Consider the following 22,858-nt stretch of genomic DNA (forward strand, 5'->3'; position numbering starts at 1 on the left):
GCTATCTATTCTAATAAAGAGTGAATCGTTTGAATATTTTTTTTTATTTGTGTCACTGAAATTCATTGAATATATCTCATAAAAATTTTTATTTATTTAAAAAGTAAAGGAGTTTTAAGATAGATGAAATGTTGTTATTTACACTAAATTTCGAAGTGCTAAAGAAATTATCTATCTCTCTTATCCTTCTATGCTAAAAAAAATAAGAATCGCTTAAATTTTTTCCAGATTATCTTTTTGTAATTATATATTAAATTACTGCAACTTAAAAAAAAGTTAAAATTAAAAAATTTAAAATAGCTTAAAACAAAACTAATTCACTAAAATAGCTTTTAACTATTTTTCTCTATAATTAGCTTTTTTCAAATTTTAATTCCAGACTTGCACTTATTTTATTTAATTGCTTTTTTTGTCATTTTATTATACAGTAATAAAAACTCCATAGAAAAATTAAATAGTATTTAATTTAGTGAGTAGTCACTACCTCATAAAGTAACTTAGGTTTCCGAAGCAATGTTATCACTTTATCCAAGTAAGATGTAGCATCTGTAATCAGAACAGCATGTTGTAGTTTTCCTATTTGAAATTGCAATATATCCCCCCCCCCCAGTGTTTATACTGATTTGATTTCAACACACGCAGACAGATGGTAGCATATGTTTGCAGAACCTCCCTTCTGCATTTGTTTCACTAGATGATGTCACAACAGCCCATTCGTTACCAGTAAACTTAAGTTTAAAGCTATGATTCGACTTCAAATCCTAACCTTAATTGATCAATGCAACTTAACTAAATCTAACTTAACCTAGTACTTTTTAAACTTTTGATGAAAGGTCATTTAATGACAAAATACCTTTTACCAAAAACTGAAACTGAAGGGATTATTGAATTAGGAAAATAGTACTGGATATTTGTAAAATTTCCATACATTCTTTCTTAAAAATGTAAAGCAGTAAAATTATATGATTTGGAGTTTTGAGTAAATAGCTGGAAACTCCACATTTCTTTTTTTTAAACTTTTTACAGTTTAAACTGTTGAAAACCAATCTGATGTTGAAAAAGAAAATTAAAATAATTTTGTGAAAACAAAAGTCTTAAAACAGACAAATGTGTATACTTAAATAAGTTTCAAAAATTTTTAAATTTTTATTTTCATAATTTTATTGGTGTAATTTTATCAGAAAAAAGAGAGAATTGTCATTGTCACATAAATTGTCATCTAAATTGTTTTAAAAAATAATTTCTCTTATTAATCCTGAAATAGTTTTTTTTTTTTAAATAAAATTCGGATTTTTTTTTCTACCATAAAATATCTGATTTAAAAGGTCGTTTGTGGGAAATGCAGGGTACTTCTTAATCACCACTCTTAGGATATATTTCCGATGTCCTTGTTAAAATTTAAGTGCAGGGAGAACACATTTCTTAATCCTGTAAGATTCTATTACAATTTTTTTGACTTATCCTTTATAATTTTAGATCTCCTGGAATCCAAATCATAGTTCACGCTTTTGGTTAGTTGCTGGTGGCTCTTCAGGTGTTGCTAGACTTTCTTGTCTGCATGATTTAAAAATTGATGATGCTATTTCATAGACCAGTGCATCATACTTGTGATAAAAGTACACTTCATAAATTGTTATTCATCATTCATTATGTGTATATTTTCACATCATGTACCTCCTTAACTGTTATGCAAAACTATATGCCAGATCATCATCAATTATCTTTAATCATATTTGTAATAGTTATATCACTTGGATCACTTTTAAAGATTTTTCTATCTGTATTTTCTTTTATATTAAATAATCTGTTTATGAAAAAATATAAAGTTCAATTACGTTAGTAAAATACTTTGTAATTTTGCATAGTTAGAAGGAAATTAATAGCAAATTATTTTATAAATCTGTGAGAACTATAAGTTTTATTGTAATTAATGTATTATTTAAGCATGTATTAAACATTTTGTTATTGTTCTTAAATTCTGGAATAACAGTTGAACAAATTTATTAACACAATATAGCTCTTAAAATATATCTTTGAATTATAAATTTTGTCCAATCTAAAAATTTATGTATAAAAAATATATTACATCATTTTTTTAAAGACCACAATTATAAATCTTAAATATGCATAAAAAAATTTTTAAGCATGTAAAATAATGCTTTTTAAAAGCATGTAATAATGTGCTTGTTTGTGCTTTTTTTAAGCATGTAATAATTCAACCTTAAGATCAAAATACAAACAGAAATCGATTTTTTCATCATGGCATAAAAGTTGTTACTAAATATTTCAAAGTTAAAGAGATTTCATGTTCAACTATTTCTTCTTCAATTATTATCAAATATATTTTGCAAAATATATTTAAAAAAAAATTATTTTATATATAAGAATGTATTTTTTTAGAAAATATTTTCAATCATGTATAGATATCCTAATAGTTGTTATGTTACTTTTTCTCTCTAATTTATCTTAATATCAATAATATCAACGTTGATTTAAGATAGATATTTTCCCATTTGAAATCAACTAAACATAATGTAAGATTTAAGTTTTACCTGGAAATAATTTTTTAAAAGTTTTTTCAGGTTGCATATTTTCACAGATAAACTTTTGCCTTTAATTATTATTAAGAATATTGCATGTTAAAGGCTATTTTTTCCCCAAATTTTAAGAAATAAATGAGTATAAGAACTTAAAATTTAGATTTTCTGTGAGGAAAAAAGAAGTGAAAATCAGCTGTTTAATTAGTTCTTATAAGCTTGTTGAGATGCAATAATTTTTCTGTGTGACAACAAGAACATCTTTTTGAGGAAATTATTCTATTACAGTGCATTTTTTAAACTATTTTAAAATTGAAACTTTAGTATAAAATTATAAGTATAGAAATTTACTTAGTTGGATTATCCTAAGCATGAATTGAAATGTTAATTTTTCACTAATTTTTTTTCATATCTTATAAAGTGATCATAACTATTCCAAAAGTGATATGGGTGTTCACAGTTCTACTGAATTGTATATATATTTTATATATAAATGGAATACTGAAATCTAAATGTGCTTATATTTTAGATTTAATGGTCCAACTTTATTAAAAAAACTTATTAAAGAAATTAATTTCATAAAAGGAATTGAATTTTTATTTTCTAATGATTTGTTTGTTTAATGGCTTAGTTTGTGTTTTCTGAATAATTTTTTTCTTCATTACAACAGAAACCATTAAATTGTTTTAATTTCAAAGTATATTGTCGACATGAAATTTCCATTCAACATGTTCTTTTGTTTTGATGTGTTAAGGAAAATTTTAAAACAATAATTTTTTTTTCTGATAAAATATATAAAAAAAATGAATTGTTGATTTCTTTTTTCTTAGTTAATCATAATATTGATTGCACAAAAAAAGAATTTTAAATAATGTAAATAATTTATTAAATGTACATATGATTGTATAGTTTATATTTACCCATATTTATATGAGTGTATTAATTTCATTCTTCGGCTTTCTATTGTCAGCAATTTACAGCTTATATTGTTTACATTTTGACATCTGTCAGCAAATTAGATTGTATTTTCTTGTAATATTGGATATTAATCATTGTTTAGCATAAATCAATGTCATTTCTCAGTTACATTTGAACTAAATTTGTCTGTTTATAATAAAGATATTAACGTTTTTAAATTTAGTAAAAATCTCTAGATTTGAAACTAAAATTATTTTTTAATTGTGTTAGTGATTTAAAAAAAGCATGTGTAAAATTATATTGAGCTTCTATTTATAGTTCTATGGCTCTGGGTAAATCTCTTGATGATAATTATATAAAATTGATCTATGCTACTAAATTTGTCAAAAAGACGATTTTTGTGTTGTTTGTTGTGGTTTAAATTAATTTAATATTATTTTTTTTTCTTTACATTTTGGCCAGAAAGTAAGTGTATACAAAAAAAATTGTATCAGGGCATATTCTTTCATTTAATTTTTTGAGCTCTTATACTCCTAGCATTCAATGTGCATCATAAAAAGCAGAACTTAATAATTTTTTATATAAAAATTTACTATATTTTGGAATTAGTTACCATTTGAATAAGCATACTTTTTTTCCTCGGAAGATTTTCATTTCTGACTATTAGGGTATAGCTACTATTTTTAAATTACAGTACTAATTATTTAGCTTTGAGAGCACTCGAAAAACCCCTTATATCAATTTCACCTTTTGCGTAATTCACCATGCTTCTAGAAGTATAAAGTAAAATTTAAAAACAATTTCTACATATTTGTAAAACTTGTGTATTCAGTGTTAATTCCATGCAAAAATAATTGCTTTTTTACTTTAAATTTAGTAATGGTAAAAAGCAATTTGCATTTTTTATGCAAATTTTGCTTTTTGTCACATAAAATAATAGCTTATAAGGATAATGAAATCTTTTACCTCTTGCAATTCAACAATGAATAATTATGAAAAAAATTCTATTGAAATATCTTAAACCGAAAAATTTTTATGTTTGTTGATAAAAAAAAAACATTTATTTTCCGAAATATGCTAAAAGTAAATTTAACGTTGAGGCGGTCGAATTTTGACCTCTCTCTTGTGGCTCTATTTTGAGAGTAAAAAAGCCAAATTCATTGGAAAATATTTGTTTATTCAGAGAAAATAGGTTCACCATGTGAACCTATTTTCAACTATTTTGATCTATATTTAATTTCGTAAAACTTAAATTATTATCTACACCGAGTGTGGTGCAATATTGTTGTGCAGTGATGATTCCTTTTTTCTTGTTCTCTAAGTGCAGCTTTAGAGAAATTCTCACATATTAAGTTGCAGATAACGCAAAAAAAAAAGGCAAATAGCATTTTTTTTCTATTAAAAACCTTTTTCTTTTCTTTTTTAGAGTTTAAAAAAGAGCAGTATGTATCCTAATGAAGAAATCCATAAGCTAATGCCCATAAACAATTGGGGTCTCAGATTGTTTTACATGTTATCTCCACTCTTAAATTGGGATTTTAAAAAAATATTTAAATGATGAATTTTTCTATAAAATGTCACGTAAAAGTCTAATTCACCTTGGTAACTGCTGTGCGGCCAGTATTCTGTATATTCTTGATTTTAATCCTTTGACACAAGTGAAACACTCTTGCACGATTTTATGGCTATATTCTTACAAATTCTTGCAAAAATGAATTTAGATATTCTTTAATTATAAAAAATAGTCTAATAGTAATTTTAAAAAAATCTCTTAAATTATGAGAATTATAATTGTATTAAAATGTAAAATCCGAAAAGTCATATTCAAAAATTTATCAATAATTGATTTTGTAAATTATAAGAATTTCAATGATGAATATCTGTTGTTTTTTTTCTTCTTTAGATCTAAGTGCAAATTTGAAAAAATATTTTTTGAAAGTGAGTCGTGTCCTGAAGATTTTACCATTATCACAGAAAAAAATACTGGCATTAATGTACTATATTACCTAACCATAAATTATTGAAACGTTAAATATAATATTCACTTACTTAGACCTAAATTAATATAATATAATAAAAATTCTGCGTCAAAGGGATAAACAAGTTGGAAGCTAGTTCTAGTGCGTCAATTAATGGGAAACTACGATGTAATTTATAACTATAAATTTGCCATAAAAATTTATAAAATATATAACTGTTGTATACACTTAATTTTTGTCTTTTTATGTTGTAATTTTATGATAACTTGAAGTTAATACAAGATATGTGTTTTATAAAGAGCAAGGCACGTTAGAGTCTATATATATGTTATTAATTTAAGTTTATTGTATAACAAATATAAGAGAATTTTTTAAATGTAAATAAAGTTTGTACGCCTTATCAGCCTTTGTTTTATTTATTTTTTATTAATATTGAATAAAAACTTATTTATTAATTCCTTATGTATAATAGTTATGGTCTGGGCTTGTAAAATAAAGTCGCCATTGGCAATCAGTAAATTTTGAATTGTGACCATATTTTTATTTATGATTTGACTTTTTTTTTCTTATATTATTACTAAAAATTGGTTTAAGAATGAACTAAAACGATACATCTCTCCCCTGTTCTAGCCTGCATTTTCAACAATCATCTAAGGAAAAATCCTATTTTCCTCATTTTTGCACTATCGTTAAATTTCTGATACCACATTATGATTCATGAGTCTTATTAGTTTCGTCGTATAAATACAGGGTTGCCACAGGCGACTAAAATGCGACTATTTGCTACTATTTTCTGCCTTAGGTGACTTTTTTTGCCTGAAAAGACTAAAAAAGCAGCTATTTTCAAGAATAGGCGACTATTAGAAGACTTTTTTACTCTTAGCGAAGTTTTTTCGCATAAATGAACGTTAATAAAAGAAAGCAAACTTTTATACAATTACGTATTTATGTCCAAAAAGCCAAAAATTTAAATTTCCATTAGATTTAATAAAATATACTTGTTATTTTTTCTATCCGAAGGGCAGTTTTGTTATTTTTAATTGTTTTTTTCCTTCTATTAACATTCATATTTTATTGTAATTAGACTCTTATTTAGGTACCTATTTTCTAAGATGTATACCTTTTTATATTTGTACAAAACTTTTTTGTACAAATATAAAAAGGTATACATTTAGAATTGGAGCATAGATAGGACTGGGCGATAAATCGATGTATCGCGAAATATCGATTTAACGCATATATCGGTAGGCCGATGTAGTGACTTTCGTTTTAGGCGATGCATCAGAAATTTGATTTAAACAGCCGGAATAAGGCTACAATCGCGGTTTAACTATTTAATATGCAAGGATCCTTGACTAGGCTAGCGCTGTTACCGCACTGACGAAGACGATTTTAATTTCGTCTTGCTGCAGAGATGTAGATAGCGTTTTGCTATAAAGATGATGTTAGTTTCGTGATGTTGAATGACGAAGAGCGAATTGAATCCCAGTTTCGTGCGAGGATCAGCGTTGTTATGTAGAACGCAATGCACAGTTTCTTTATGTCCATTTTTGTCTTTTAGATTTTACGTTTTTTGAAGATTATTGGACTCAAGTCATTTTGCAATTGTTGTGCATTTTATTTTGTCAGAAATAATTGTCAGGTTCTTTGTAAATTATTTTCAGTCAGACTTACCATCAGATATACCATTTTTTTTCTGTCTGGGTTTAACGATTCTTGTCAATTATTTTTAGTAGACCTACGGTTACTTTGCGATTGCTGCACAATCGCTGTTATCTTAAATTTTCGTTCTGAACTCAATAGATCAATGAAACGAAAATATAAATGAAATAAAAAAAGATTTCCATTGATTTTTTTTCCATTATTGTGTTTCATTTTAAGCGATACAATTTAATAGGGGTATTTCGTATTTAACTTCATTATAAAAAGTTGGTTTTTTATTTAAATCTATTAAATGTAGGTAAGTATAATAATTTAATTATTGTTAAACCAATAAATGTCCAATCGTTTTTAACTATAAAAAAATTACAACAAAGCTTACATTTATTTAGTTTGCTTTTATTTTTGAGAAAATTAAAACGAAGTTTAAAAAATTTGGCTATTAGTTTTAAAAAAAAAGGAGAAAAAAAACAAATATTTTTTTTTTAATTAATTAAAGAGTTTAGTAATGTTTTGTCGCTTTTTTAATAATTTGGCATTAGTACTTAATTTTTTTTTTTATTAAAGTTCTTTCAATATTTGTTTGTTTTATAATTTGTTAGATAGTCAGTATCATTTTTAAACAAATAAATCTTTAGTCGATTTTATTTTCAAGGAAAATAATAACAAATAAGTATTTCTTAAGTACAGAATTTGACTATTAGTTAATGCTACCTTTTATTATTTTAAACAATTAAATAAAAAAGGGTCTAATGATGCTTCAAAAGCATGGGTTTTTTTTCCAACAAATAATTTTAAAGAAGTGTTTTTTTCTAAAGTGAACATTTCTTTGGTTTGTTTTCCACTTTCGTTTTTTTTACTTTTAATTTTCATTGCATGTATGTAAAATATTTTGTTACAGTATTATTATTTTTAAAACAATAAATCTTAAATTATTTTTAATTCAAGAAAAATGAAATAATGAATATGTTTAGAATTAATATTTTCTTTCGTAATAGATTTATTCCTTTTTATAAATTTTTGATTGATTGAAAGATTTCCCATAGGTAATTTTTGAACATATGCTAAATCGCGATGCATCACTTTAACGCGATGTCTAACTGACGATATATCACAATTTAAAATTTCTGACATCACCCAGTCCTAGTCATAGTATTTTTCAATTAAGCTATAATTTTAGTTATTTGGCTACTATTTTTGATAGATTTTTGTTCCTGTTCAGGCAACTATTTTCATTGTTTTAGGCAACTATTTTCATGCTTGAGGCTACTAAAAGCAACTATTTTGGTTCATTTTTTACTGTGGCAATCCTGATATAGGAATATTTTAAATTATTTAGAAATCCTTCCATTCCTAAGAAACCACTTAACTTAATTTTTGGGTTTTCGACTACTAATGTTCAACTTCATAACCTTGTAATTTTGAACCCAATTCAGAAGACAAGGGAGGATGAAGTAATTGGGAGAAACTTGCCTTTGTGGAGGACTTTCAATGCAACTAACCCGTATTTACGTTACATGGAGAGGAAGACCACGAGAACCTCCCACGGTTAGCTTGACGACAAAGGGACTGTAACCCATGATCCGTCTACATCTGAGATTATGTCACTTCAGCACTGTAGTTGGTGCAAGCCATCGTTGGGATTCGAGCCCGGTTCACCTCATTGGAAAGCGAACGCTCTATCCCCTGAGCCATTGCGGCTCTAGCCAAAAGATTGGAATGAAAAATTTGTAACATAAAATTTTTAAATTGTCTATCTTAGACCCACTTGAAAAAACCCATATTTAGAATTAAGTGGGTTTTTTCATACTTTATCATTTCCAATCAATTTTTTTTCGCAGTTATCAAACCAAATTGTTCTTTCAAATTATCAGCTTATTGTTTTATAAATTTAACTTTGTAACTTTTTTTTATAAAAATTTATATGAAGTAAAGCATATTTCTGTATTCTGATTTTTCTAGCTTAAATTTTATTTAAATTAACTAAGTACGTTAAAAAAAAATTTATTACATGATTAAAAAAAAAAAAAATTGCTGAATCGTAATACATTACTTATTTGTAAAACAAATTATGTGTAATATGCATTACACTTATTGATCATATATTTGGACTCTAAGCCCTTCAGGGTTTGTTAAAATTCATCAACGGATGTGTATCACGTGTATCCACAAAGTGATTATATTATTTTTAGACGAAGAATATAGATATGTATTTTTCAGTTAAAAAAAGAAAATTGTCTGTAATGAGTATTTTACAAGATAATTCCGAAATAGCCAAAATTTATTTTGAGATTTCTATTATAGACTATACCTGTTTCCATTTACTGTACCTCCCCCCCCCCCGAAAAAANCCCCCCGAAAAAAAAACTTTTTTTTTTCGACAGAATTTAAAATATTGTACCCATGATTCAGCAACAAAAAAAATCATAATTTAGGATATCAATTGAAAACCAAAACATCTTTTCTAATTATAACTATCTTCTGACAGTAGACTATAATCTTCTGACAGTTGAACTAGAAGGAATACTATTAATTTTTTATTAGTTCAGTTCTAACAGAAAAGCAAAAAAACCTTCTGTTATGTTTAAATATTTCAATAAAAAGAAATAAAGATAGACTTTCTTGAAATTTTAATTTTTTAGTTCAATGAAATCAACATGATACTTGATAAAGTTTACATTTTACATAGTTTAAAGAGTACTAAAAATTTATTTTATTCAATATTTGGGAATCCTATTTTTGTATGCAAATATTTTATTTAGTAAAACTTTTGCTAATGACAAAAGAAAGATTGAATTGCATCGTTAAAAAATAATGAAATTATCTATTAATGGAATATGAATGAATATTGTTTGTTCGTGTTTATTCGTACATAATTATTAATTGAATTTAATAAGTATATATATATATGTTCATTAAAATCTTAAATTATAAACACAGAATGCTTAGGAAACAAATGTTTTTAAATTTATTGTTTCTTTATTCATTTTAAAAGCAAAAAATGTTATAAAGGTAAGAGTTGATAATTTAAGACATAATAAAGAATTCAGACATTGAAAAACACAAGTAAACATAATATGCGCTACGAAAAAATATGTGCATTTTATTTCGGAAATGTATACAATGTTTCTAGAAATTCCATTTGTTAACTTGAAAGCAATTATGTGTTTAAATACACAAGTGGGCGACCTTTGTGCTAAAATACAAACTAAGGCAAACAACGTTAAAGAGCACAAAAAAAAAAAAAATATATTTCGTTTTTTTGTGCTCTTTAACGTTGTTTGCCTTAGTTTGAATTATGTGTTTATTTATAATTTAAATCTAATCACATAACATATTCTTTACATTTTACATAGAATCATTTCACTAACTTTATCATTATTCAATTAATTATAAATTTAGAAGGCAAAAAAATGGCTGAAATAGTTAACATTATGGTATGTAATTAGACTGGGAAGAGATAGGTTAATTTAAGTTTAAAGAATTATTAGTCAATTGCTTATCAATGTTGATAATTTCAGAAATTTTCTGACAGTTTTCTTATCGCTATTAGGCAATAACTTGCTTTTGTTCTGTTCAGAAATACGAATACCTTTTTTTTTTTAATGTAGTTATTGTTTTAAGGTTTTTCAGTCATTATTACTAGGAATCGGTTTTCCGTTTATAAAAAAAGAAAATTCGGAAAGAGTGGTTCATTTCTTTCTTTTCAAATTTTAATGATGTATTAATCAGTTAGTTAACCATTGAATAATTTCAACAATCTTCTGTGAAGTTTCATTTGGAAATAACTTGGTTTTTATTGTATTCAGAAACTACATTCAAATGAAAATGTAGCTTTTTTCAACTATTCTCTGTTGAAATGATTAGCCAAATGTTGTTTTTACAACATAAGAGAAAATAAAGAACTCTGACTTTTCATTTTCTTTAATATGTTAACACACTCTATACTTAGTACTATAAACATGTTTCTCGTTACATCACGTGATTCATACATAGCATGAGCCTGATAAACCACTTAATTACCAACATTAGTCTTGCAACTTGTTCAGTACATTACATGGCTTCAAATAAATATCAAAATCTGTATCTTGATATTTTCTTCAAAAAAAAATATCAATTAAATAAAAAAATAATCTTCAAATAAATAAAAAATTACTACTGTGAACTATGCATATGAGAAAATTGATGATCAAGAATGCAAAGGGTAACTCTGCAGAAGAGAAAATTAGTAGTAATGATAAAATATATTTCATTCTGGGTTATTCTACATTAAGTACCGCAATTTTGTGAATTGTCATTATATTGATCAAGTTTTAAATTTCGCGAAATAATCTTGTTTCAATTACAGCAGCTTAAATAAAATAGCTTATCAAAAACTATGTTTACTACCTGTTATATTGAAAAAATCTTCGCTCTAAATTACAAAGTTAAAAATATTAAGATTCTTTTAATATAAAAATGGCTAAATCAGAACGCCAATGTAAAATGTTCCCGGAAACGAATTTTTTTTAATAAAATATTAGTATAAAATAAATTTCGGTTTCAATTGCCTATTTTCGCACAGTGCAAAAGAATTGTAAAAAAAAGAAATATAGATATATAATATATCGTTTGTTGCTTTGGAACTTTGTTGCATCCTCATTTCCAATGTAGATCGGTGCAATTTTTACATTCTTCTTCACCGATCTTCTCTCGGAGTTTCCTTCAACTGTCCCTCTGTTTGGCAACTGTCCTCAAATGTTTGATTTTAAAAGTGATGAATTTTTATATTTGTTTCTATTTATAAAGATTTCGAAGAATATCTTTTTGGATTATTGGTTTGTACTGATACATTATATGTACAATTAACAGAAATTGCATCAACGTAATTGTATTGATTTGTCGTCAAATCGCAACTTCTAAAAATGGGAGAAATTTGACTTATGTTAGAATTCAAATTTTAGCCACTCTCCAAACACTTAGCATCTTTCAAAAGATTCAGATCTTCATGCTCTATATGAAACCAGGGTCACCACACAACACTGAAATTAGGTAAAACTGGGAAATATGGGTTGAGCTTAATATGAGTATTCCCAAAGAATAGTTACACTTTCTTGAAGTAATTTTCAGAACTTGGATATATTGGAGAACTTGGAATTAATAGATAGACATCTTAATAAAAGTTTATTTAACTCATAAATATATTTAAATTTATTAAATTACGGACAAATTTGATCAATTTTTAATTTTAGCAAAAAGTGATTTATTAGAAAGCATTGCACTATCAAAAATATTTGTCTTTAATGTTAAGAAAACAGTATTTCTTCATAAACATATAACTAACTGCCAACAAATGTTTCCTTAAATGAACTACCAATTACTTTTGCTCTTAAAGAAAAACGAAGTATGTCGTCCATTAAACATTTTATTGTTTCCTTTCACGTAATATGTTTTTAGCTCCTTCGCGTAATAAGTTATCCCGATTATCCGCGGAATTGAGTGTCTCACAAAGCGAGAATAAGTAAATTCGCAGGTAATCAGCAAACCGCTTAAAAAAAGTACACGTAATCAATTTTTTTAAATATAAATTTAAATATCTGTTAAAACTTAAGGTGAATACATGTCTTTTAGAAACTCTAATCAGTACCAAAACTAAAGATAAGCAACTGACAACTATTCTGAAATCATGCATATGGCCCATAAATTATTCAAAGCCCTACTTCATTTAGTCAGGAAGAATATGTGTTCTTCAGGAGAATATGTGTTGTGTGAGGACCACCCACATTTTTTAACTATCAATTTTAAAACTGATAAGAGTTCCAAGAATGCCTTACATGTTGACAAAATAAATGACCGTGACTCCCATTCATCATATGAAGGCAAGATGGAGAAAACTAAATTTTTTTTACTTGCTACCATTATAATTGCTTTGAATAATAACAATACGATCCAGGAGAAGAAACTGCATTGATGGGTGCTGAATCTATTCATTGAAATTTGAACTTCATCCTGCATTTGTAGTTCGACAGCTGCAATTCTAGGCTTACATTGTCTTGCTGTTTATGAATGTCTCGCCATTTTCACCCTTTCAGTGTTCCTTATTACTCAGGTACACTTGAAGCTGCAATGTTTTCATGCCGACCCAATATTTGATTAATTGTTAACACTTGGGCTACGAACATGAATGTTTGCTTGTGAGTTGTTCTCAAAATTCTTTAAATAGTTCCATCTCTATGAATTAATTTATTTTTCAATTCTAAATGCTATGTTCTTTATCATTGCCAAAAAAAGTGTGAATGATCCGCCAGCGGATAATCGGGAGTTTACCATATTTTTAAGTACAATAGCAGGTAAAAGTGTCCTGTAATATGTTTTATATAAGTGAAAAAGAACTTGAAAATTAATAAATAAAATCAAATATAATTTATGCCATCGGTTACAAGAGTCGGGGATTTTTTTTCCCCTGAGTGTTTATGGCCACCCTACTTATTGAGAAAGAAAAGTGAGCAAAAGTCATTTTTTATTCAAATATCCGGAAGTTATGAAGTCTTCACATTTTACTTTTCTGTTTTCTTGACATCCAAAAGTATACGCATAGAGTACTGATTAAAGATATTGCAATCACACAAGCTACTGCTATAGGTATTATGATATTCTTTTCTGAAAAAAAAGACAGGAAAAGCAATTTTATTAATTTTGTATTGGACATGACATTTGCTACGTTATTCAAAAATATTTTATTTTGTAAACATCTATTTTTAAAGATCCTAATAAAAGGAAATACATATTTTCTTTAAAGATCTTTATTACATGCATTCAAAGTAAATACGTATTTTCTATAAGCTTACGGGCACTCTCCTCTATATTCTATTTCTTTAAAATATATACGCAAGTGAAATTGTTTGGCCCTGCAAAAAAGCGAGTATATCAAAAGAATTATTATTATTATTTAAGAGTGGCTGGAAAGTAACTTTGATAAGGCCAATATTAGTCCTATGGCCATGGCAGCTCAGGTTATAGAGCGTTTGTCTCCCAGTGATGTATCTCAGGTTCGAACCCCAGCTGGATAATACGAATTCTGCTCCAGGCTCGCACCGACTACAGTGCTGATGCAAAAATATCCTCTGGTAGATGGATTATTAGAATCCCCTTGCTGTCGGGCTAACTGTGGGAGATTTTTGTGATTTTTGTCTCCATGTAACGCAAATGCGGATTAATTTAATTAAAAAGTCCTCCACGAAGGTTAGTTTGTCCTTACGCTTGATCCAGGAGTTCCCATGTCTTCTGGGTTGGGTTCAAAATTACAAGGCTATGGTGTTGAATATAGATAATCGAAAACTCAGAATTTGGTCGGCTGTTCAGCACCGGTTATAAAATAAAATGACATATTAATCCTAAGCCCTAAGACAAATGGGCCACGAGACCGCAGAGGTTAAGACACTGAGCTATCCTTGTGAAGGGCTGGGGTTCTAACCGTAGTGGTGACTTAAAGTTTACCTAAAGATAGTTAGGTACCAGCTTGTCTGGGAAATAAAGATGGCTGGTGCGCAATGCTAACCTCATGCCCAGAAATAGATTATTGGTTTCAAAATTGCAGAGAACTTAGCTTCATGATTCCCTTGGCCGACAATTGGTTGTTTCAGAAGAGAAGTGCTTCTCTTAACGAAAGAGGAACCATAGTAAATAGACGTTGCTTTCACACGCGATTTTGTTATCTAAATGGATTTATTTTGAAAAAGTAAACTATTCCCTCTCGTAATTCGAAATTTAAAAGTAAAATCTAAGTATTATTTCTAAGGGTGTAATTGGAAGCAGCTGAACGGTGCTAAAGCATAAACGGTATTGCTTTTTCTAGGCAACGAAATCAAAAGGTATTATATATTAAGTCTAATTCAGAAACACAACAAAAAGAAAAGAAACAAACATAATTTGAAGACAAATCCCTTGGGGGGTTTATGAAGATTCAGGATTCTCCTCACAAAAATGTAATGCTTACAATCTGGTACTATTCAAAATAATTCCTTTAAATGCTGTGACGATTTGGTAGTTTTATTTCGATTTTTGTAATAGAGGGATATATCACAAATAAAATATTTGTGTGTTCTCTAAGAAAATGAAGATTCCTGTTGTTTTTGAAAAGTGATTCATGAAACGATAATTTTTTGTTAGGTTTGCGTCAGCTGAGATGCATAATCAGTTAATCCATAATGAATAAATTATAATTTTTTTTCTCTAGAATTTCTGCCATTTTCCAGTTTTGATCCCGAAATTCCGTTAAAAAAAACTGTTACGAAAGAATAAAAACTTGCAAAAGTTAACGATTGAACATCTCTCATAAAAATGCATAGGAGGAATAAGGAATATTACTTTTTATACAAGATCCATCAACTGCTTCAAATTCGTCGTTACAAAGGCATATCTGTTCCCTGCATGCTCCCTGACTATAAAAACATTGTTGATCAAAAGTGCAATTACTTCCAGTCAGGTTGAATGCTAAAAGACAAAAAATAAATAAAAATATGATATGGAAAAAAATTTAAGTCGGTCAAAAATCCTAAATGTTATAACACACACACACACAAAATACATTTTAGAAAATAAACTCTTCCGCCATTTTTCTAACAAATAAATAAATTGCTACATAAACTACGACTCAAAATAAGACAGTTTTGATTGTATATTGAGAAACTAGACGTCCAAATTAACATGACCAACGGTATCTCATCCATTGTGGTGGTCCTGAAAGAGTGGATACCACCTCTGGAGAGCGCACTAGGTTTGCTCATCGGCAAGACCGATAATGCAGTTCTTTGGAAATAAAAAAAATAAAAAAATGATTGTATATTGATTTATGATTAATGTAATTATGGTAATTTGTTCCTACTTTTAATATGGAAAAACCACTGCAAAGCCTAGAAATGTCTGAAAAATATTTAATTTTGGAAAATAAGTTAGGGAAGATTTCAATTTTTTCCGTAGAGATTTAAAATTCCTGAGGTAGACATGTAACATTTAATAACAAACAAGTATTTCACTCTCTTGCGTCATTATTTTATACACTCGAATACTTCCTTGTAAAGAAAGAAATCTTTCCTTATTTTGGTGTAATGTAAGAAAAACGCACTTAGTCGAAATTGTTTCTTTAATTTGTAGATTTATATTTTTTTTTTCTTCAAGAAAAAGTATTTTTGTATATGTTAGAAAATGTAATGTATTGAACGCTGGGTCTCAGGAGTGTTCGAGTTATTTGATTTTTCATCCCTATTAGTATTTTTATCTAAGTTAATATAATGACTCAATATATCCAAAAATACTATTATACAATATATGTAACAGTATTTCTGTATATGTTAATAAATGTAATATATTGAATACTTAATAGCTTGATATAATGAGGAATAATATTATATAATATGCAATAATATTAACTTATTATGATAAATAATAGATTTCTGTATATGTTTGGAAATGTAATATATTGGATACTGGTTTTCAGGATGATATAATGTTCGTTATTTTTTGATTTTTNGTTCGTTATGCATCATATCAATATGTCATATGTAACCTTGAAACAAAGAAAAAAGATTATTTTTGTGTGCATAAAAATTACACTAAAAACATTATTCTCTATAATTTTAATAAAACAAATAATATATTTGATACCAGATAAATAAAAAAATTATTGACATTGACATAGGAAAAGCATATTGCAGAATTTCGATAACATGCTAGAAAATTTCATACATTTGAATTCAAAGTGCCCACAATTGTACGGTTAAACAAAAGTACGGTTAAAGTTAATTTGGCGTTGCCAAACAGTGTCACATTATACTAATTAAAAAATATTTTATAGAAATATTGATTTGAACATAAAAAAAAATCAAAATAAGCTTGATAACTACAATGTAAACAAACAGACAGCTTATGGAACGTCAAAAGTGCCACGCCCACTTTTCAGAAAAATAGCTATAAAATCATAAAAAATCATCGTATCGAAAAAATTTGAACAACACGTGATTCAGGCTGACTATCTTTATATATTTAACAAAAAAAAATTTTTATGAAAATTTTATGATTTCAAGGTCCCGTGTCCCCTTAAGCAAAGAAAAATTATAGACAAATGAAAAAAAAAAGGGAAGGGGGGAAATAATAAGTAGTAAAAAAAAAAAAAAAACAGTTTAAATGCACCAATCAGTTTTAATATCGATGCTGTAGAATTAAGTATTTTACGACCCTTCGAAATGGATATGTACCTGAGAAAATCACTTAATAGTGGTAAATTTTAACTATTATGAATTAACTGCGATCAATAGCATCATGCCAAGCTAAATACATTTTATCATTTATTACAATAGTACGAACTACAAACAACGAGCTTTGCTTACTTCAATAACGTATAGCCACTGAAGATTACAACATGCAACATTAAATTTAAAAAAAAATTGAAATTATATTATCTATATTAATTGAAAAACTTAGTGGAAGAACCAGGTAAGTGGCATTTTCAGAACAAAAAAAAGAACGCATGTATCCGCATTATTTTATTACCTATTTATTAGAAGATGAGATTAATAATTCTTCGCTCTAATTTATTTACCACTGCCTAATTTGAGATAAAAAATCATGCAAAGATACTAAAAACTAATACGAATTAGTTATGTTAAGATAAAAGTGAAAGCAAAAACAGTTCTGTTACGTTAAACATACCCATATTGTTATTTTCTCTAATTCATTAATTCCCTTAAAAATGTCATTCACCTAATTCTTTCTTCAATCTCTTTAATTGTGTAGGTATAGAGTATGGTATATCAGTATTCAGTATTGAGCATGGTTGCATTGTGTTTCTCTTCTCAGTTCTGATTTATTGATTCTTTTTTTTATTTTTTTATTAACCCCGTTTGAAGAACGGGTATTCAGGAAGTCTTCAATAAAAAAAGAAGTTATTTGCGCTCTCTGTTATATTTAGTTATATTTTATTTGTTTTACAAGGTTATCTGAATGTTTAATATATAATCGTGGTAACATAAGCAAACCACATCATCAAATTAAAATATTTCTAAGGTTCTTTGAAAGTTTCGTGTTTATATTCGTTACGCTTTCAAAATCTGTTTTAATAAAGCTCAATAATTTAAAATCGAAGGTAATTGAAATTTAAGAAAAAAAAGTTTTGTACTGAAAAACAAAATTAATGGAGAAATGGAACTATTTCGTTATGGGGTACTGTAAAAAATCGCCATACTATTGTTGACACCAATGATGCATAATTTTGGTAACGAGCACAGCATCATGGTATATGGTGCAGTTTTAATAGGTTCCAAATATACACTAATATAGGTACAACTTATTTTAAAGTAAATTTCGTGCCGATTACAGCTGCACCAATATTATACAGTTTTATGATAGATTTATTGTTGAAATAGATATATACAGGAGAGAGTAGCTTGATTGGAGCAAATTTTAAATATCTTGAAACGCCTTGAGCGATAGCATTATGCCAGATGAAGCTGAGTACAGTTAGCCTTTATTTTGATATGATGAACTACTAAAAACGTGCTTAGCTTAATCTAGATTTGTGAAGCAACTGAAAAAGTCAACAAATAATTATAAATAAAAACATTGGAATCATTTTAACTTTATTATTTATGTCACTATTTGTCTGAAAATTTTGTGCCCGATTTTGTAGTGTTGTTCAGTACAGATTTATTGATGCGTTCTTTTTTCTCCCCGTACGAAGGACGGGCATTCAGCTAGTATAATATATAATAGTATTTCGGTATACGTTAGAAAATGTGATATATTTTGTTCTGGATCTCAAGAAATGTTCGAGTTATTTGATTTTTTTCACCCTATTTGTATTTTTACCCGAGTAGTTAATGTATTAACTTTATTATATCAGTTTATATAGATAATATACGTAAAGCAAATTATTTGTTAGGCACTGATTTAAAAGTAAGAAATATGAACATACATTCTAAGCAATAACCTTGAAGTGTGAGGTTCACAAATATTGATTTATCCTGAGGACAATCACATAACCCAAAACTATTGCAGATAGATCCATTGTAAGCAGAGCAGTCATTTATTGTATCACAAGTTACGTTGTTAAATTTATCTAAATAAAAATAAAAATTCATGAATTGATACTAATATTTAAAAACATTATTTGAATGAAGAATCAAATCAACAGAAATTATTTTTCCAGCAAATTTTGTGCAAAAAAAGTTACCTAGGAATAAAGATGTATTGTAACTTGCGTAGCAAATGGTTTCATTTTTTACACTTCTATAAAAGAGCATTTTAATTTAGGTTCCTTAATTGTGTAGTCTGGTTGTTATACTATATATAAATTAAGTAAAATTGAGTTATCCATTAAGAAAGCTCGATTGACATTAGTCATTTTTTTCTATTACTTCAATTGAATATAACTTCTGTACCGAAAATAATTGATTCTTCCTGTTGAAATAAAGAACATAAATTGCGCTCTATCTGCAACGGCTTGTCTTGTCATTTTATATTCGAAGTTATTTTAACTTAAAGTGAAAAATAAAACAAACTCGGATGGACCTTTGAATACCCTGGATACGGGATCCACATTCATATATATATAGTTTATATGCTATCTCCATTTCAAAATATTTTTTATTTTATAACCGACGTTTATAGTCAACCTATTTTTGGCTTTACGACTATCAATATTTACCTCCGTAGCCTTGTAATTTTGAACCCAACCAAGAAGAGAACTCCTGGATCAAATATTAGGAGAAACTCACCTTTCGCGGAGGATTTTCTGGTGGAACTAATCCACAAAGAGGGAGAACCTCCACGGTTAACTCGATGGCTAGAGGATTCTAATCCATGCTTCGCCTACCACTAGAAATATTTTATGTCAGTACTGAACTCCGGAGGTTCTTCTTCTTCTTTTGCTCATGAGCAGGGCATCTGAGGCCATACAGACCCTTTTTTCTATTCATCATGTAGTAGAGGATGCATACGTAGAAACTGGTTAAATTCTGGAGAAGTTCAAATTGGAGTTGTGAGAAAAATGGCTCTTTGCCATCCTGCTACAAAAAATGAACTGTGGATGTGGAAAAACGTGAATGTGGAAGGAAAAGGGATCGAAGATGATCAGCAATTAAGTAGTCCACTCTACTTTAGCTTGCAGTAGACATGTTTGTATGTTGTTTGTAGACTGTTTGTATGATTACTTATTTCAATGAAGCAATTGGCATCTCAGCTTCTAATTTAACCCGAAGGAACCTGTCGGCCGGCAGTAGAGTTTAGCTTCGCGAGACCCCTACTTGCGATAGCTGCTTCAAACAAACGGGTTTAAACGCAAATGGCCGTCATTATATTTGAGCGAACGGATGGACCTAAATGCTACTACCGAGAGCTCGATTCAAAATCACGTCCTTCTGGAGGTTGTATATGAATTCACCTATAGTTTGTCTAAAGTAAGAACTCCCCTATCCACTCGTCTGGACCCGTGACGGTGACTATGGTAACGAGATATAACTATTTAGATTAGGGGTGTGAGGTCACTGTTTAGGACAGATTTTGGCTCGAGTCGGCGGGAGAAATGTAATCTTTTTCTCCGGCCTGTTGTGTTAGCCCTAGAGAGAAGAGAAGCTACTCTACCTGAAATGCACTATTCTTGTTTCCATAACAGCAGACGGCCTCAGACTTTGTGGTGGAGGGAGTTCTTACCGTAGACAAACTATAAGCAAATTCGCCTCGTCTGCACGGCGGAGGACGTTTTCACGCCTCGAACGATACTGAAAACGCAGCCCTTAACTCCGTTTTGGAAAGAGTCTGAATTTAATCAAGAGAAAAAGAAAAAAACTTATTTTTCTCCTTGAATTGTCTAGCTGATGTAGTCATAACGCTGGTAAAACTGCACAGATTTAAATTTTAAATGTTGGTTTAGAGGTTTTATTTATATTTGAAATATAACTTAAAATTTTTTCTATATATTTTAAATATATGTAATTACAAAATTATTAATTTTTAATAATTTTCAAGAATGATTTAAAATATTTTCATAATAAGATTGCAAGATTAAAAAATATGGAAACAGAAGCGCAAATCAAGATAAAAGATTAAATAGTGGGATTTTGTTTTACAGCGCGTTCTTACTGTAGTACTAAAGCGCGTTTTATTTGTTAGCTAACAAAGAGGAGCCCGAGAATGGATGTGCGCAAGGTAATATTATACTGGATAATTTAAAGAAGTTCATAAATAATAAGGTTGATATTTAATTATACAATTTTAATGATATTAAAAAATTTACTTCTATTTAATCCTGAGTTGCCTACTTTGCGCACATTTTTAGCCACGGATTTGCTTGAAATGGATTTGCACATGGCAAAAATATGTAAACTAACAAAGAAGTTTTTAGCAAATTTATTTACAATAACATACAATTAACTGAAGGATTTTATGCATAATTTAATTACTTTAGTTGGGTATCCATTGTTTTTTTTATCAAATTTTGTAAGAGTTTGTCATTTATTTTTTGGATAAATAAACAATACTACCTATTATTTTAATTCTATTCATTTGATTAAATTTGATTAAAAACGGTATTTAAATAGATGTTTTTAGAAACATTAGAAGTCCAAGTAGTTAGTTCATTTTATATTAAAATTGAAACCATTTCTTTTATCGTATAAATCAACAAAGCAGATATTCTCTTCTTTTATAATACCTAAATCCAAAAAATTTAAATTAATATTATCATCATGATTACGAAGAAAGATTAATTCCTCGGGGTAAATATTATTTAATAAAATTGTATAATCTTCAAAATTAAAGATAATTAAATCATCAATAAATCAGAAAACAAATTTGATATTAAGAGTATAATTTCATTTTTCATAATAATGCAAAAATAAGTTAGCTAAGAGAGATGAAAAATTAGATCCCTGCAGTAGTCCATCAATTTGAAGAAAAATATCTTTTCCATTATAAAGATAATTACTAAAAAGACAGAAATTATCTAGAATTTCCCAATAATCAAAATCCCAATTAAGGATATTTTTAGAATCATAGTAATAATTCAAAAGGACATCTTTCAGTTTAGAAAGGGGAATGCTATGGAAAAGATCCTGAAAATCAAATGTCGCAATAGAATTAATTTTATTATGTTTCATAAATTCTAAAATCGGTCGATTATTTGTGATAATCCAAGCTCGAAATTAGTGATAAACCTTCTTTAATAATATTGTGAATAATTTTATTTAAGTAGTTAGAATAGTTAAGTAGTTAGTAGTAAATGGTGCCAGGTTTAGTTAGGTAAGTATTAGACCCACATGTGATTATTCTAAATTTTATAGAAATTTTATGAAATTTAGGATTGATAATTAAGTTAGGAATTTGTAAATTGCTGATTTTAATTTTGAACCTCTTATGAAAAGCTGAGAAATTTTTAGTGACAATGTTACCACTTAAATTACTAAGCTTAAATATTTAACTATTTTTTAATTCCGTAGGGGAGAGTGGGATCAATTGTAACAGGGTACGATTGTATCAGAGCAAAAATTTCGAGTGTAGGGTTCCAGATTTGGTTCCCAGGTGGCGCACAAGGTGTATTTAATAAATCTACATGTACACCCCTGCTGGCAACCATTTTTATGTACTTTTGAAAGAGTTACACCACAAAAGATATTTTCACGCTACGTAAGTACTTTTTTTGGTATTATAATATTATATTGTAACAAAGTAATTTTGTTTAAACAAATAAAAATTATTAACCGAATATGTAAGTGGACACCTTAATTAACATTTCAA

General features: G+C 28.0%; 2 protein-coding genes across 4 annotated transcripts in view; one reads left to right on the top strand and one right to left on the bottom strand.

The window, feature by feature from the left end:
• Positions 1-5,834, top strand: part of LOC107452558 (uro-adherence factor A) — a 54,466-nt gene extending 48,632 nt beyond the window's left edge. For both annotated transcript variants that reach the window (XM_016069050.4, XM_043046740.2), the window contains exon 16: positions 1,477-5,834. In XM_016069050.4, coding sequence (XP_015924536.2) covers positions 1,477-1,590 — 114 coding nt within the window. In that variant the 3' untranslated portion in view covers positions 1,591-5,834. The remainder of the gene's footprint in view (positions 1-1,476) is intronic.
• A 5,167-nt stretch (positions 5,835-11,001) lies between these two features.
• The window catches only part of LOC107452570 (uncharacterized), a 24,152-nt gene continuing 12,295 nt past the window's right edge, over positions 11,002-22,858 (bottom strand). For both annotated transcript variants that reach the window (XM_043046738.2, XM_043046739.2), the window contains 3 exons: positions 19,041-19,184; positions 15,440-15,565; positions 11,002-13,732 (listed from right to left, as the gene is read on the bottom strand). In XM_043046738.2, the coding sequence (XP_042902672.1) occupies positions 13,623-13,732; positions 15,440-15,565; positions 19,041-19,184 (380 nt within the window). In that variant the 3' untranslated portion in view covers positions 11,002-13,622. The remainder of the gene's footprint in view (positions 13,733-15,439; positions 15,566-19,040; positions 19,185-22,858) is intronic.

The sequence above is a fragment of the Parasteatoda tepidariorum genome, chromosome 2, assembly GCF_043381705.1.
Source record: "Parasteatoda tepidariorum isolate YZ-2023 chromosome 2, CAS_Ptep_4.0, whole genome shotgun sequence".
Classification (NCBI taxonomy): domain Eukaryota; kingdom Metazoa; phylum Arthropoda; class Arachnida; order Araneae; family Theridiidae; genus Parasteatoda; species Parasteatoda tepidariorum.